The following is an 18576-nucleotide window of genomic DNA, read 5'->3' as shown; positions in this document are numbered from 1 at the left end:
TCAGCATGTAACATATAACACGAAGTGGGTGGTTGGAAGTGTTAATAGTAAGCTCAGAGTAGATCTGTATTTCAGTGTCTTCTTCAGGGCTTAACAGCAAGCTAAAGTCCACATGGTGAATCACAAAGAAGACTAGTTACGTGGAACTTGTATGATCAACAGTTGCCTAGGGTAAATTAAGTTTTAATTAAAATCATTCAAGAACAGTAAACGCTAAACTAAATGTGAAAGATAGGATACTTAAAGGTCTCGGCCAACTGTACTGACCATGATTATATATGCAGTACCTCTCAAAAGTTTTTACAGAAAAATATGTGCTTTCAGAAAGGAAAATAATAATGCCGTGGATAGGAAGGGAATAGAAATGATGAGGTAGGGTTAGACATACAAAATGGGAGAGATTAAGGAACAATGGATGGGATGGAGAAAATGGAAGAAAGGAAAGGAAGAGGTGTGGAGGAACAAGGAAATAGTAAAAAGAGAGATTAGAAGACAAAATGGAATGGAATGGTGAAGCGAAGAGAGAATGAGGGGTGAGAGGGGGAGAGAGATGAGAGTAAAGAAAAGACAAGAGTGGGGAAAGATAAAGGTTGGAGAAGAGAGGAGGAAGAGGAAGCAGAGGCTAAGGATGATACAAGAGAAGCTTGTTATATGAAAGGAGAGGAAAGGGTAGGAAGGGAAAGAGAACAGGATTGGGAGAAGAAAGGGCTAAAGAGGACGAAGAAAGGATATGATAGGAAAATTAAAGGATAAAAAAGAGTATAGAAGGGAAAGAAGATGAAAGTAGATCAAATAACAAGGATAGGAAAAGGATAGGGGAGAAGGAATACTTCCCACGTATTCCCTGCGTGTCGTAGAAGGCGACTAAAAGGGAAGGGAGTGGGGGGCTGGAAATCCTTCTCTCTCGTTTTTTTTTAATTTTCCAAAAGAAGGGACAGAGAAGGGGGCCAGGTGAGGATATTCTCTCAAAGGTCCAGTCCTCTGTTCTTAACACAACCTTGCTAATGCGGGAGTTGGCGAATAGTATGAAAGAAAGAAAGAAGGAAAAGGAGAGATTAGTAGTCAAGAGATGGAAAGGGAAATCAGGGCAAAAAGGAGAGGAGAGGAGGGGTAAGGGCATGAGAAGAAGAGAGGCATGAGAACCAAGAGGATTAAAGACAGGGACAGGAGGGAAGAAGGAGAGATATTGGATAGTGAGGAGGTAATAGTAAGGCATGGATAGGAGAGGAGAGAAAAAAAAAGGATGGTAATGTAAGGAGAAAGAAGCCAGGGAAAAGATAGAAGAAAAGAGAGGAATGAGCAGAGGAATGTAAAACAGTAAAGTAATTTAGAGGGATGAGGAGAGATGGTAAGGAAGGGATGGGATCGGGAGAGGGAAAAGGTTAGAAATGGACAGAGATGACATTGGATAGGAAAAGTTAAGATGGTGATGTAAGAAAGGAAATGCATGAAATATCCGGTAGGGAAATGATGGAAAAAAAGGTAATAAAGGGCATGGAAAGAGAAAGTAAGGCATGCAAAAGGCTTGGGAAGAAGAAATGGGGAATGCTTGGGATCATATAAGAGTAAATGGACAGGGAGGTAGCAGAAGATAATAGTATGAGGAGTGCATTGGGGTAAAGGCACTTGAGAAATGGCATGCAAGTAGAATAGGAAGACAGATGGAGAAGTAAAAAAGATACTGAAGATGATGGACAGTAAGTGAAGGAGGGAGAGGCAAAAAAAATGGAAATAGGTATAAGCTAGGTATGTGTATTGCATGAAGACAAAAAACAATTACTGTATTTAAAATCTAATAATCTGCTCTAATGTTTATACCATTTATGTGTGAAATTCTCCTAACATCACAGTTATTACACATCTTCACGTAGATTCATATAAAACCACCATATCTGTATATTTTGGCTTTCATTCTATACTCTGTAACCTTTGGTCTTCCCTTGCTTCTTCCTTTAACTTATCCAGCTTAAACACTTATCCTTCCTAAATGTCAGTTGTAGATTAGAACTGTATCCTTAACATTATTTTTATAATGATTGCCATTTCCCACATTAGCAAGTTAGCACCAGGAAACAGACGAAGAAAGACCCATCCACTCATATAAATGCTTATATATATTTCTTTTTCTTCTTTCATACTGTTTGCCATTTCCCGCGATAGCGAGGTAGCGTTAAGAACAGAGGACTGGGCCTTTGAGGGAATATCCTCACCTGGCCCCCTTCTCTGTTCCTTCTTTGGGGGGGGGGAAAAAAAAGGGGGGGGGGAGGATTTCCAGCCACCTCCCTCCCCTTTTAGTCGCCTTCTACAACACGCAGGGAATACGTGGGAAGTATTCTTTCTCCCCTATCCCCAGGGAAAAAATTATATATATATATATATATATATATATATATATATATATATATATATATATATATATATATGCTCATTTTTTTTTTTTTTTTTTTTTTGCTTTGTCGCTGTCTCCCGCGTTTGCGAGGTAGCGCAAGGAAACAGACGAAAGAAATGGCCCAACCCACCCCCATACACATGTATATACATACGTCCACACACGCAAATATACATACCTACACAGCTTTCCATGGTTTACCCCAGACGCTTCACATGCCCTGATTCAATCCACTGACAGCACATCAACCCCGGTATACCACATCGCTCCAATTCACTCTATTCCTTGCCCTCCTTTCACCCTCCTGCATGTTCAGGCCCCGATCACACAAAATCTTTTTCACTCCATCTTTCCACCTCCAATTTGGTCTCCCTCTTCCCCTCGTTCCCTCCACCTCCGACACATATATCCTCTTGGTCAATCTTTCCTCACTCATTCTCTCCATGTGCCCAAACCATTTCAAAACACCCTCTTCTGCTCTCTCAACCACGCTCTTTTTATTTCCACACATCTCTCTTACCCTTACGTTACTTACTCGATCAAACCACCTCACACCACACATTGTCCTCAAACATCTCATTTCCAGCACATCCATCCTCCTGCGCACAACTCTATCCATAGCCCACGCCTCGCAACCATACAACATTGTTGGAACCACTATTCCTTCAAACATACCCATTTTTGCTTTCCGAGATAATGTTCTCGACTTCCACACATTCTTCAAGGCTCCCAGAATTTTCGCCCCCTCCCCCACCCTATGATCCACTTCCGCTTCCATGGTTCCATCCGCTGCCAGATCCACTCCCAGATATCTAAAACACTTCACTTCCTCCAGTTTTTCTCCATTCAAACTCACCTCCCAATTGACTTGACCCTCAACCCTACTGTACCTAATAACCTTGCTCTTATTCACATTTACTCTTAACTTTCTTCTTTCACACACTTTACCAAACTCAGTCACCAGCTTTTGCAGTTTCTCACATGAATCAGCCACCAGCGCTGTATCATCAGCGAACAACAACTGACTCACTTCCCAAGCTCTCTCATCCCCAACAGACTTCATACTTGCCCCTCTTTCCAAAACTCTTGCATTCACCTCCCTAACAACCCCATCCACAAACAAATTAAACAACCGTGGAGACATCACACACCCCTGCCGCAAACCTACATTCACTGAGAACCAATCACTTTCCTCCTGGTGCTAACTTGCTAATGTGGGAAATGGCATACACATACATATATATTCATATACATATCAAGATATACACATACACATATACACAGACTTGTACACATATGCATATGTACATATTCATACTTGCTTGTCATAACATTATTGATCACTCTTTTCTCTACTGCACCTACTACACATTTTCTCATTTCCCACTCTGTCTTCTTCCAGTTTCACATCATTTCCAACATAAATCCATCTCTGTCCACTGTAATCTGCTTATCATTTTTAAGCATACATTTTAAACTCACATTTTAGTGGACTTTACCACACCACACAACAACCCTTATGACAAATTTTCACAATTATTATTTTCTTGTATGCCATAGGCTGACCATTAAAACAAGATGGAATTTTAGTGTTAACAAAAAGCTTACCATATGTAATATAGCCTTTATTGTCTTGATCAGCCTGTTTAAATATTCTAGTTGTCTCTTCTGGTGTCATGTCCAAGGAAGCTCGAAGAGCCTTAATGACATCATGAAGAAGGATGTGACCTTTTCCCCCACGATCAAAAAGCTTGAAGGCCCACTTAAGAGTGTCTTCAGTGTTAGCTGGTTGTGAATACTGACAATATCCTATAAGGTATTCACGAAAATCAATGGTACCTGAACTATCCTGAAAAGAGAAGACTGAAAAATCAAAACTGATGCATATATGACAAGTATGCACGACATGTATGCTACAAATATAAACCAAGTCAAAATATTTGAGCAGATTTGCTGTATCAAGAATTTTGCCCCTAAATGAAGGAGAATTCCAGAACTAGGGTGAAAAAAGTCCCATATTCCGGGATTTTCAATTTAAACTTCTTTATCTGTAATGTTTTACAAAGGCATGGATATCATATTTGGCTTGAGCAACTACATTTACATACTGTATTGTACAAATGAAAGATTTGGGTTCAGTTTGCATTGTTCTGTTAACACAGCAACTAAGCTGACAGTATTTTGACACATTACTTTATATGATAAAAATTCTTAATCCTTATTTTTAATTAAACAATCCATTTCAATTAAGATCCCCAACTAACATTAATATTGACAACTTATCAATGGAAAAAATTCTTCCTAATACCCACTGCTGTCCTCTGGATTGCAAAACTATATAATTTATCTATAGGCTTATAGGTAACCATAAGAAAAGTATAGTTGCTTTATGGACTTTACCACTACAGAGTTCACAAACTTGACATCACCAGACAGGAAGCTGAAGTTCAATATCTTTCTTCAAAATTTAATTACAATACAAGATAAAGCTGTGAAAAATGAGAAAATTTCTTTGTTGAACACAAATACAGGCCCCTCTCAGTTTTTTTTTTTTTTTTTTTTTTTTTTTTTTTTTTTTTTTCGCTGTCTCCCGCGTTTGCGAGGTAGCGCAAGGAAACAGACGAAAGAAATGGCCCAACCCACCCCCATACACATGCCTTGATTCAATCCACTGACAGCACGTCAACCCCGGTATACCACATCGCTCCAATTCACTCTATTCTTTGCCCTCCTTTCACCCTCCTGCATGTTCAGGCCCCGATCACACAAAATCTTTTTCACTCCATCTTTCCACCTCCAATTTGGTCTCCCTCTTCTCCTCGTTCCCTCCACCTCCGACACATATATCCTCTTGGTCAATCTTTCCTCACTCATTCTCTCCATGTGACCAAACCATTTCAAAACACCCTCCTCTGCTCTCTCAACCACGCTCTTTTTATTTCCACACATCTCTCTTACCCTTACGTTACTTACTCGATCAAACCACCTCATACCACACATTGTCCTCAAACATCTCATTTCCAGCACATCCATCCTCCTGCGCACAACTCTATCCATAGTCCACGCCTCGCAACCATACAACATTGTTGGAACCACTATTCCTTCAAACATACCCATTTTTGCTTTCCGAGATAATGTTCTCGACTTCCACACATTCTTCAAGGCTCCCAGAATTTTTGCCCCCTCCCCCACCCTATGATCCACTTCCACTTCCATGGTTCCATCCGCTGCCAGATCCACTCCCAGATATCTAAAACACTTCACTTCCTCCAGTTTTTCTCCATTCAAACTCACCTCCCAATTGAATTGACCCTCAACCCTACTGTACCTAATAACCTTGCTCTTATTCACATTTACTCTTAACTTTCTTCTTTCACACACTTTACCAAACTCAGTCACCAGCTTCTGCAGTTTCTCACATGAATCAGCCACCAGCGCTGTATCATCAGCGAACAACAACTGACTCACTTCCCAAGCTCTCTCATCCCCAACAGACTTCATACTTGCCCCTCTTTCCAAAACTCTTGCATCCACCTCCCTAACAACCCCATCCATAAACAAATTAAACAACCATGGAGACATCACACACCCCTGCCGCAAACCTACATTCCCTGAGAACCAATCACTTTCCTCTCTTCCTACACGTACACATGCCTTACATCCTCGATAAAAACTTTTCACTGCTTCTAACAACTTGCCTCCCACACCATATATTCTTAATACCTTCCACAGAGCATCTCTATCAACTCTATCATATGCCTTCTCCAGATCCATAAATGCTACATACAAATCCATTTGCTTTTCTAAGTATTTCTCACATACATTCTTCAAAGCAAACACCTGATCCACACATCCTCTACCACTTCTGAAACCACACTGATCTTCCCCAATCTGATGCTCTGTACATGCCTTCACCCTCTCAATCAATATTCTCCCATATAATTTGCCAGGAATACTCAACAAACTTATACCTCTGTAATTTGAGCACTCACTCTTATCCCCTTTGCCTTTGTACAATGGCACTATGCACGCATTCCGCCAATCCTCAGGCACCTCACCATGAGTCATACATACATTAAATAACCTTACCAACCAGTCAACAATACAGTCACCCCCTTTTTTAATAAATTCCACTGCAAAGCCATCCAAACCTGCTGCCTTGCCGGCTTTCATCTTCCGCAAAGCTTTTACTACCTCTTCTCTGTTTACCAACTCATTTTCCCTAACCCTCGCACTTTGCACACCACCTCGACCAAAACACCCTATATCTGCCACTCTATCATCAAACACATTCAACAAACCTTCAAAATACTCACTCCATCTCCTTCTCACATCACCACTACTTGTTATCACCTCCCCATTTGCGCCCTTCACTGAAGTTCCCATTTGCTCCCTTGTCTTACGCACTTTATTTACCTCCTTCCAGAACATCTTTTTATTCTCCCTAAAATTTGATGATACTCTCTCACCCCAACTCTCATTTGCCCTTTTTTTCACCTCTTGCACCTTTCTCTTGACCTCCTGTCTCTTTCTTTTATACGTCTCCCACACAATTTCATTTTTTCCTTGCAAAAATCGCCCAAATGCCTCTCTCTTCTCTTTCACTAATACTCTTACTTCTTCATCCCACCACTCACTACCCTTTCTCATCAGCCCACCTCCCACTCTTCTCATGCCACAAGCATCTTTTGCGCAATCCATCACTGATTCCCTAAATACATCCCATTCCTCCCCCACTCCCCTTACTTCCATTGTTCTCACCTTTTTCTATTCTGTACTCAGTCTCTCCTGGTACTTCCTCACACAAGTCTCCTTCCCAAGCTCACTTACTCTCACCACCCTCTTCACCCCAACATTCACTCTTCTTTTCTGAAAACCCATACAAATCTTCACCTTAGCCTCCACAAGATAATGATCAGACATCCCTCCAGTTGCACCTCTCAGCACATTAACATCCAAAAGTCTCTCTTTCGCGCGCCTGTCAATTAACACGTAATCCAGTAACGCTCTCTGGCCATCTCTCCTACTTACATAAGTATACTTATGTTTATGCTGTGATTATATCCTTGAAAATGGTATGGTAAATAAAAATGCGTGATTCAAAGGTGTCTGCTTTGAAGAATGTATCTGAGAAATACTTAGAAAAACAAATGGATTTGTATGTAGCATTTATGGATCTGGAGAAGGCATAAGATAGAGTTAATAGAGATGCTCTGTGGAAGGTATTAAGAATATATGGTGTGGGACGCAAGTTGTTAGAAGCAGTGAAAAGTTTTTATCAAGGGTGTAAGGCATGTGTACGTGTAGGAAGAGAGGAAAGTGATTGGTTCTCAGGGAATGTAGGTTTGCGGCAGGGGTGTGTGATGTCTCCATGGTTGTTTAATTGGTTTATGGATGGGGTTGTTAGGGAGGTGAATGCAAGAGTTTTGGAAAGAGGGGCAAGTATGCAGTCTGTTGTGGATGAGAAAGCTTGGGAAGTGAGTCAGTTGCTGTTCGCTGATGATACAGCGCTGGTGGCTGGCTGATTCATGTGAGAAACTGCAGAAGCTGGTGACTGAGTTTGGTAAAGTGTGTGAAAGAAGAAAGTTGAGAGTAAATGTGAATAAGAGCAAGGTTATTGGGTACAGTAGGGTTGAGGGTCAAGTCAATTGGGAGGTAAGTTTGAATGGAGAAAAACTGGAGGAAGTAAAGTGTTTTAGATATCTGGAAGTGGATCTGGCAGCGGATGGAACCATGGAAGCGGATGGAACCATGGAAGCGGATGGAACCATGGAAGCGGAAGTGAATCATAGGGTGGGGGAGGGGGCGAAAATTCTGGGAGCGTTGAAGAATGTGTGGAAGTCGAGAACATTATCTCGGTAAGCAAAAATGGGTATGTTTGAAGGAATAGTGGTTCCAGCAATGATGTATGGTTGCGAGGCGTGGGCTATGGATAGAGTTGTGCGCAGGAGGGTGGATGTGCTGGAAATGAGATGTTTGAGGGCAATATGTGGTGTGAGGTGGTTTAATCGAGTAAGTAATAATAGGGTAAGAGAGATGTGTGGTAATAAAAAGAGTGTGGTTGAGAGAACAGAAGAGGTTGTTTTGAAATGGTTCAGGTCACATGGAGAGAATGAGTGAGGAAAGATTGCCCAAGAGGATATATGTGTCAGAGGTGGAGGGAATGAGGAGAAGTGGGAGACCAAATTGGAGGTGGAAAGATAGAGTGAAAAAGATTTTGAGTGATCGGGGCCTGAACATGCAGGAGGGTGAAAGGCGTGCAAGGAATATAGTGAATTGGAACGATGTGGTATACCGGGGCCTACGTGCTGTCAATGGATTGAACCAGGGCATGTGAAGCGTCTGGGGTAAACCATGGAAAGTTCTGTGGGGCCTGGATGTGGAAAGAGAGCTGTGGTTTCGGTGCATTATTACATGACAGCTAGAGACTGAGTGTGAACGAATGGGGCCTTCATTGTCTTTTCCTAGCACTACCTCGCACACATGAGGGGGGAGGGGGTTGTTATTACATGTGTGGCGGGGTGGCGATGGGAATAAATAAAGTCAGACAGTATGAATTATGTACACGTGTATATATGTATATGTCTGTGTGTGTATATGCATGTATATGTTGAGATGTATAGGTATGTATATTTGCGTGTGTGGACGTGTATGTATATATATTTGTATGTTGGTGGGTTGGGCCATTCTTTCGTCTGTTTCCTTGCGCTACCTTGCTAATGCAGGAGACAGCGACAAAGCAAAATAAATGAAATAAATAAATGAATATATATATATTTTTTTATAGTACTTAGTTGCTGTCTCCTGTGTTAGCGAGGTAGTGCAAGGAAACAGATGAAAGAATGGCCCAACCCACAATCTTATACATGTATATACATAAATGCCCACACACGCACATATACATACCTATACATTTCAATATATGCATTCATATACATACACAAACATATACATATATACACATGTACATATTCATACTTGCTGCCTTCATCCATTCCCGTCACCACCCCACCACACATGAAATGGCACCCTCTTCCCCCCGCGTGAGTGCGAGGTAGCACTAGGAAGAGACAACAAAGGCTACATATGTTCACACTCAGTCTCTAGCTGTCATGTGTAATGCACCGAAACCAGAGCTCCCTTTCCACATCCAGGCTCCCCAAAACTTTCCCTGGAAATAGGGAAGAAAGAATACTTCCCATGTATTCCCGACATGTAGTAGAAGGTCACTAAAGGGGTGGGAGCAGGGGGCTAGAAACCCTCCCCTCCTTGTATTTTAACTTTCTAAAAGGGAAAACAGGAGTCATGCGGGGGGTGCTCATCCTCCTCGAAGGCTCAGATTGGAGCTTCTAAATGTTTGTGGATGTGACCAAGATGAGAAAAAAGGAGAGATGGGTGGCATGTTTGAGGAAAGGAACCTGGATGTTTGGCTCTGAGTGAAACAAAGCTCAAGGGTAAAGGGGAATAGTTGTCTGGGAATGAAGTCAGGGGTTGATGAGAGAACAAGAGCAAAGGAAGGAGTAGCACTACTCCTCAAGCAGGAGTTGTGGGGGTATGTGATAGTGTGTAAGAAAGTAATCTCTAGATTGATATGGGTAAAACTGAAAGTGGATGGAGAGATATGGTTCATTATTGGTGCATGAGAAGAAAGATCATGAGAGGCAAGTGTTTTGGGAGCAGCTAAGTGTGTTAGCAGCTTTGATGCATGAGAATGGGTTATAGTGATGGGTGATTTGAACGCAAAGGTGAGGACTGTGGCAGTTGAGGGTATAATTGGTATACATGGAGTCTTCAGTGTTGTGAATGGAAATGGTCAAGAGCTTGTAGATTTGTGTGCTGTAAAAGGACTGGTGATTGGGAATACCTGGTTTAAAAAACAGACATACATACGTATACATATGAAAGTAGGAGAGATGGCCAGAGAGCGTTATTGGATTACATGTTAATTGATAGACATGTGAAAGAGAGACTTTTGGATGTTAATGTGCTGAGAGGGACAGCTGGAGGGAAGAAGATTTGAAGAGGATTTCAGAAAACAAGAGAGAATGTTGGGGTGAAGAGAGTGGTCAGAGTAAGTGAGCTTTGAAAGGAGGACTTGTGTGAGGAAGTACCAGGATCGATTGAGTGCAGAATAGAAAAAGGTGAGAGCTAATGACGTGAGGGGAGTTGTGGAGGAATGGGATGTATTTTGGGAAGCAGTGATGGCTTGCGCAAAAGATGCTTGTGGCATGAGAAAGGTGGGAGGTGGGCAGATTAGAAAGGGTAGTGAGTGGTGGGATGAAGAAGTAAGATTGTTAGTGAAAGAGAGGAAAGGCATTTGGACGATTTTTGCAGGGAATTAGTACAAATGACTGGGAGATGTATAAAGAAAGCGGCAGGAGGTCAAGAGAAAGGTGCAAGAGGTGAAAAAGAGGGCAAATGAGAGTTGGGGTGAGAGAGTATCATTAAATTTTAGGGAGAATGAAAAGATGTTTTGGAAGGAGGTAAGTAACGTGCATAAGGCAAGAGAAGAAAAGGGAACATTCGTGAAGGGGGAAGTAATAAGAAGTAATGGTGAAGTGAGAAGGAGATGGAGTGAGTGTTTTGAAGGTTTGTTAAATGTGTTTAATGATAGAGTGGCAGATATAGGGTGTCTTGGTCGAGGTGGTGTGCGAAGTGAGAGGGTCATGAAGAATGGTTTGGTAAACAAAGAAGAGGTAGTGAAAGCTTTTCGGAAGATGAAAGCCAGCAACGCAGTGAGTTTGGATGGTATTGCAGTGGAATTTATTAAAAAAAGGGGTGACTGTGTTGTTGATTGGTTGTTAAGGATATTGAATGTATGTATGGTTCATAGTGAAGTGCCTGAGGATTGGCGGAATGCATGCATAGTGCCATTGTACAAAGGCAAAGGGGATAAAGGTAAATTTTCAAATTACAGAGGTATAAGTTTGTTGAGAGATGTGTAGTAATAAAAAGTGTGGTTGAGAGAGCTATTTCATGTGTGGTGGGGTGGTGACGGGAATGGATGAAGGCAGTAAGTATGAATATGTACATCTGTATATATGTCTGTGTATATATATGTATGTATACATTGAAATGTATAGGTATGTATATGTGCATGTGAGGGCGTTTATGTCTATACATGTGTATGTGGGTGGGTTGGGCCAATCTTTTGTCTGTTTCCTTGCACTATCTCGCTGATGCGGGAGACGGTGATTAAGTATAATAAAGAAATAAATCAATATGATTATATAGTGGAGATATGGGGGTTTCGTCATTAATAAGACAGTACAAAATATATACAGCAAAAACACACCAGGTATATAAAATACTATTGTACTCATACTTTACCATGATTTCTAGTAAATAAAAGCAGAAAATAAGAAACTTGATTGCAACACCTATGCTTAATGGCATTCCTGACTTGCTTCCTGTTGCTGGTTAAGAGGGAGGAGGTAGGTGGAGGAGTAACTTCAGAAAGAGGTTATATGGATCAGATGATGTACTTGGCAAAAGTGGTGTTTGGTTATTATGTTGCTGGGCATTGACTATTGGTCCTCTTTACAAATGTTCTTTTTCTTCAAAAAGAAATGTAGCGGTGTCTGTTTAGTCTTCATTATCATTGTGGATTTCTGTATACCACCTGATGTCAGCAAGGATATTTGGGGCTGCCTTTTAAATGCATTCTGTATCTGGATCATCCTGTCAAATACAGCGAGAGCAAGGTCATTTTAGTGAAATACTTCAGCCAACCTCTTGCTAGTGAGTGAATACACTAACTTAACTTTCCCTTTATCTGCTACCACTTCCTCCTGGCATTCCTTCATCAAGTAAAAATGATCTTTATTTAAGAGCTCTTCCTTATGCTAGTGTTCTAGTAACTCCTGCACATCACCCTCCTCAACCTAATCAAAGCTGACTTTTTTTGCCATTTCTGCAGTCTGAGCACACATTCTTGATATTTGATATGGTGGTGTTGACACCAAAATCTCAGAGTCCATGGATAAACTGAGGGCAAAGCTTCCATCACACTCCTTTCATACAAATACTGGTGATTTTCTTCCAGGCCTCACGTATAATCATGAAGAACTTCCAGAATTCATTCAGTATCAATTGGTCATTCTCTATTAACCTTCATGATCTTTGCTAAGGGTCTCCATAAATAGTAGGCAATGAAAGTGGATATTACCCCCATGGCTACTGGCTGGATTAGAGATGTAGTTTTGGGTGGAAGAAAGACTACCTTAATGTTCTCATAAAAGTCCTGTATTGAATCTGAATGGCCAGGGGCATTATCGAAAAGGAGAATCTTGAAACTTATTTTCTCTTCAAACAGTACTCTTCAACTCTACATGGAGCTTTGCAGCAATATCATGATATAAACCTTTTCTAATTATCCATCCCTTTGGATTCATTAGAACAATAATAGGGGCGCAAAATATTCTTTACATATCCCGTAAGTGCACTTGGATTCTCCAAATGGTAGACCATTAATGATTTCATCTTGCTTGCACCTTCAGTAATGCCCCCACATGCAATGTGAGGCAGTCTTTGGCAGCTTTGAATCTTGACAATCTTTTTCTTCATGGAAGGAGGAGAAGAAGAGGAAAAGAAGGAAGAGGAGGAGAAGAGGAAAAGGAGAGGAGAAGAGGAAAAGAAGGGTGAAGAGGAAGTGGAGGAAAATGAGGAAGAGGAGCAGGAGATAGAGAAGGAAAAAGAGCAGTAGAAGAAGAATGAGAAGGGCAGTGAAGTAAAAGAAGTATGAAGGAAAAAGAACAGAAAGTAAGAAAGAAGGAAAAAGTAGAAGAATTACTAAAAATGACATCTTTTCTGTTGAAGTTTACACTTGGAAATTCCCTTAAGAGAGACAATATATAACTTTAGACTTGTGTTTTAATTTTTAAAACAAACTTTGTAAGTACAAAAATAAGGCATAGAAGTGACAGGAATTTTATTTAGGTACTCAAAATTTTGTTGTATTAAGATACAAGATACGATATTAAGATAGCCTACATATTCTTTTATTCATTTGTTGAAGAGAAAGGTTTAAAAAAGTTTGGAGCAGAACTGCAAATTGATTTAACTGTAAAAAATAATGAATAAAGAGTACAGTAACATGATAAATTACCATCCTTACCTTATCATAGACCTTAAAAAGATCAACAAGGGATGGCTCTGACTCTGGGATGCCCAAATACTTTGCAAAGTCTGAGAGTGTGATTTGCCCATCAGTAATGGCAATGTCTGCATACTGGCTTAACAGTTCCTCTTCAACATTATTCAAATTTAGACTGAAATACATATCAACATGAAATTAGATTACAATAGAAACACCATCATCAATTAGTGAATGCAGCAGGAATCTCCCTACATTATTATCATTACTCAAAATTATATTTTCAGTGAAGGGAGACGTCACCCTTGACCTACCCTTGATGATTCTAGATTAATTTATCCCCAACAAACGTCTTCATTTCACATTCAGTAAAGTCCCCTTCACTGTGACCTCAGTAAACCACAACACAATTCATCCTTAAGAAATATATCTTCACATCACTCTTAACAGATGCACCTTTACTTCATCCTCAACAACATAATCTTCATTAAAGCCTCATCTTCATTATACCCTCATCTCCACTACATCCTTATATTCACTATGCCCTCGGTATCACTGGCTTTCCAGGTCAAGCCCACGACCATTTTCACTTACACCATTTGTCTCCAACTCCGTCATCCTCCTTCCATTATTTTTTTCAAACACTTCTCACTACACCCAGGAACATTAGCCTCCTCCCCCACCCACTGATTGATTTCTGCCACCATGTCTAGAAAAAAGTAAATCCGTTTAAAGTATACTAGCCCTGATGATATCTTTCCCAGATTACTGAAAGAAGGATGCTGGTAAATAGCATTTTCAGTTATAACTGTCAACAAATTGATACAAGAAGGAAAAGCACCTAAAGACTGGCAGCTTGCTGACACAATGCCAGTTTCTAAAAAAAGGAGACAGAAAATGCACTTTGAATGACCTTCCAAATCAGCATTACTTTGGTCCTTGGCAAAATTGTGTACAAGAAGGCAAGGAAAACTGAAAGCAAAATCTTCTTGAGGAGAATAATCATTATTCTTCTAAAGAAGACTTGGCTGAAAATAGCTGCGATGAATAAACTCCCGACATGCTTTCAATTTTCCTTGTTACCTTTTACCTATTTGTTGCTATGGATAATGCTCATGTTGGAAAATTGGTTGAAAGAGTAACTTGATATATGATGATTAATTTTAAGAAAAGAATAAACTGATACCTTTTATTAGCATGGTCTTCAAAATAAAATATCGTTTTTATCAAGTTCTATAAAATCCTTTGGTCAGATGCACAAACATTTGGGTTCCAAAATACCCTTACATGCTGTATACTTAAACTTTCAAAAATCTTTTGAGAAAGTACCATATATAAGACTGCTAAAAAAAAAAATTAGAGTTCATGGCATAGGAATTTAAATCTGTACATTGACATGGACTGGGTTCCAGACAAGAAGCAACCATTTAGCTTGACAATGGTCATACCACATGGCTCAGTCATAGAACCCACACTTTTCATTATATCTGATCAGAAGACAAGACTCACCAATAGAATTTCAAAATTTGCTGATGAGAAAAAAAAAATCAGGAAATTTAGCCTTGTCAAAGGAAGACTGTCTAAAGATTAAAAAGAAATACAAACAATTTGGTGGAGTGAATGCATACATAGCAAATGGACTTCAGAGACAAATGCAGAGTAATGCATGTTGGCACTAGAAGTATCAATTGTGGATATAAAATGTTCTATATACCATTATCAGATGTACAAAAAACTCAAACTGGTTACCAGTAATGACCTAGAATATCTAAAACAATGCCTTATTGCCCAATATAAAACCAACAAGATGCTACATTTCATATCTAGAAATTTTATCTATGATATAGAGGATATATTACTCTATAATATCCCACTCAGATCTCAGTTGGAATACACTGTTCAGTTCTGGTAACTGAATCCAATCAGTGAGAAAGAAAAATTAAAACAAATTCAGAGAAGATAAAAAAAAAAACATTTCATCACTCAGAAAATTTTGTCTTACAAGGAGAGACTATTATCCTCTCTAAAATGGGAGACTCAGAGAAGATCTAATTGGATTCCAAAACCAATTAATTTTGACCATATATCATCTGAAAACCCTTCACATTACACAAAGATTTCAAAGAACAGAAATAAGAATTTGAAACTGAGAGGAAGGAAAAGTAATATCAGGAAAAAATTGGTTTCATGCAGATACCAACAGATGGCTGGGTCTGGTTTTCCATGTAACAGCCCACTTGGCTAGAATAGATAAAGATGCTGTCATCCAAGCAAAAAATGGGAAAAAAATAAGGTTTATGTCTTCCAAAAACTAGTGCTCCATTTCTTTCTTGATGAGCATGAGACTCATACAACTGCATGCAGGCCTTATGAGAGTCATTATACTTCTTTAGTAACAAAAAAGGTAAATCAAGCACATACAGAGATATTCAGCATAAAAATGGTGTTTGCCTTGAAGCTTTTTAGAGTCCTAGATATTGAGTCAGAGAGTGAAAGAATGACTGTAAAAGTGTACTACTATGGCATTCCCAAATGAATTCTTTCTAGAGTCCTAGTTCAAAAAATACCTAAATTATCACCATTTCAATTTTCTTCATTATCTTCCATAATGTCAATCCTTCTTTCTACAGTATTCTGGAAATAAATGACCAGACAATATTTTCAGTGAATATTAAGAAGCTGCTTTGTTTGTTGGCTCCAATGATACTTTATACGTATCATTATTCTGATATATGACCTTAAAACTCACCCAAGCCGATGGCGAAGCTTTTGAAATTCTATCAGACCTGTCTGACAGGGAAGATTTTTAAGTTTGGCCTTGTGCATTAGTCGGCAATCATCATAGGTGTAGTCAGCCACAGGAACACCCAAAGCCCTGTAACAAAAAAAAGTTTGATATATATATATATTTTTTTCTTTCATACTATTCGCATATATGTACATTCTTTTCTTTCTTTCATACTATTCACCATTTCCGCTTTAGCAAGGTAGCGTTAAGAACAAAGGACTGGGCCTTTGAGGGAATATCCTCACCTGGCCCCCTTCTCTGTCCCTTCTTTTGGAAAATTTAAAAAAAAAAAAAGAGGGGAGGATTTCCAGCCCCCCGCTCCCTTCCCTTTTAGTCGCCTTGTACATGGAAAGTATTCTTTCTCCCCTATCCCCAGGGATAAAATATATATATATATATATATATATATATATATATATATATATATATATATATATATATATATATAAAATGGGTATGTATGAAGGAATAGTGGTTCCAACAATGTTGTATGGTTGCGAGGCGTGGGCTATGGCTAGAGTTGTGTGCAGGAGGATGGATGTGCTGGAAATGAGATGTTTGAGGACAATGTGTGGTGTGAGGTGGTTTGATCGAGTAAGTAACGTAAGGGTAAGAGAGATGTGTGGAAATAAAAAGAGCGTGGTTGAGAGAGCAGAAGAGGGTGTTTTGAAATGGTTTGGGCACATGGAGAGAATGAGTGAGGAAAGATTGACTAAGAGGATATATGTGTCGGAAGTGGAGGGAACGAGGAGAAGAGGGAGACCAAATTGAAGGTGGAAAGATGGAGTGAAAAAGATTTTGTGTGATCAGGGCCTGAACATGCAGGAGGGTGAAAGGAGGGCAAGGAATAGAGTGAATTGGAGCGATGTGGTATACCAGGGTTGACGTGCTGTCAGTGGATTGAATCAAGGCATGTGAAGCGTCTGGGGTAAACCATGGAAAGCTGTGTAGGTATGTATATTTGCGTGTGTGGACGTATGTATATACACGTGTATGGGGGTGGGTTGGGCCATTTCTTTCGTCTGTTTCCTTGCGCTACCTCGCAAACTACAATTCACACTGCGAAGGTTCTGGGAGTGCTGAAGAATGTGTGGAAGGAGAGAACATTATCTCGGAAAGCAAAAATGGGTATGTTTGAAGGAATAGTAGTTCCAACAATGTTACATGGTTGTGAGGCATTGGTTATAGATAGGGTTGTATGGAGGAGGGTGGAAGTATTGGAAATTAAATGTTTTGAGGACAATATGTGGTGTGAGGTGGTTTGATCGAGTAAGTACTGAAAGGGTAAGAGAGATGTGTGGAAATAAAAAGAGTGTGGTTGAGAGAGCAGAAGAGGGTGTGCTGAAATGGTTTGGACATATATGGAGAGAATGAGTGAGGAAATATTGACAAAGAGGATATATGTGTCAGAGGTGGAGGGAACAAGGAAAAGCGGGGAGACCAAATTGGAGGTAGAAGGATGGAGTGAAAAAGATTTTGAGCGATAGGGGCCTGAACATGCAGGAGGTGTGAAAGGCTTGCAAGGAACAGAGTGCATTGGAACAATGTGGTATACCGGGGTCAACGTGCTGTCAATGAACTGAACCAAGGCATGTGAAATATCTGAGGCAAACCACGGAAAGGTCTGTGGGTTCTGGATGTGAATAAGGAGCTGTGGTTTCAGTGCATTATATATGACAGCTAGTGAATGAGTGTGAGCAGATGCAGCCTTTCTTCATATGTTTCCTGGCACCAAGTTGGCAAAGGGCTAAGATAATGCATGAAGGACTGAGCAAACAAGAAAAGTCATAGGAGCTGCTTCCATATGTAGATGAGAGGTGATCAGCAACTATAATGGCTTTCTATGTTGGGCTGGACCAGCAGTGAAAATGCAGGTCACAAAATGTAGGGAGACATAGCAGGAGATTTAGGGAGACAGCCGGCTGGGGGTAAGGAGAATGATATGGCATTCAGTGAGGTAGTATTGATTCATTCGTGTATGTAGACTTGTATCTTTGTAACTTACTCACTTTCTAGGAAGAAGGCTTTTCCACAGGCAAACATTATAAGACTGAAACTCAAAAGCCCTAACTGTTATGGACTTACCATCTTAATCCTAATGTAATTATTTTTCACTTATCTATAAATATTCCATGTCTCTTACAATGTATGTAAATGAATACTTAATGTCTCAGTAGTTGGACACTAAGAGGTAAGTATGGCTTGAAAATACAGAGGAAAGCAGAGAAGGAATTATGAAATACCAAGAAAAAAAACAACAGGATTATAAAGGATTATTTGAATCTATGAAAAAATATACAACCT

General features: G+C 39.9%; 2 protein-coding genes across 4 annotated transcripts in view; one reads left to right on the top strand and one right to left on the bottom strand.

Annotated features, from left to right (window-relative positions):
• The window catches only part of sav (scaffold protein salvador), a 1023444-nt gene that overhangs the window by 887596 nt on the left and 117272 nt on the right, over window positions 1–18576 (top strand). The window lies entirely within an intron of this gene.
• The window catches only part of LPCAT (lysophosphatidylcholine acyltransferase), a 119357-nt gene that overhangs the window by 14669 nt on the left and 86112 nt on the right, over window positions 1–18576 (bottom strand). For all 3 annotated transcript variants that reach the window (XM_071685931.1, XM_071685930.1, XM_071685933.1), the window contains 3 exons: window positions 16234–16359; window positions 13506–13659; window positions 3998–4238 (listed from right to left, as the gene is read on the bottom strand). In XM_071685931.1, coding sequence (XP_071542032.1) covers window positions 3998–4238; window positions 13506–13659; window positions 16234–16359 — 521 coding nt within the window. The remainder of the gene's footprint in view (window positions 1–3997; window positions 4239–13505; window positions 13660–16233; window positions 16360–18576) is intronic.

The sequence above is a fragment of the Panulirus ornatus genome, chromosome 41 (genome assembly GCF_036320965.1).
Source record: "Panulirus ornatus isolate Po-2019 chromosome 41, ASM3632096v1, whole genome shotgun sequence".
In the NCBI taxonomy this organism is placed as follows: domain Eukaryota; kingdom Metazoa; phylum Arthropoda; class Malacostraca; order Decapoda; family Palinuridae; genus Panulirus; species Panulirus ornatus.
This window is presented reverse-complemented; position numbering and strand designations above follow the sequence as displayed.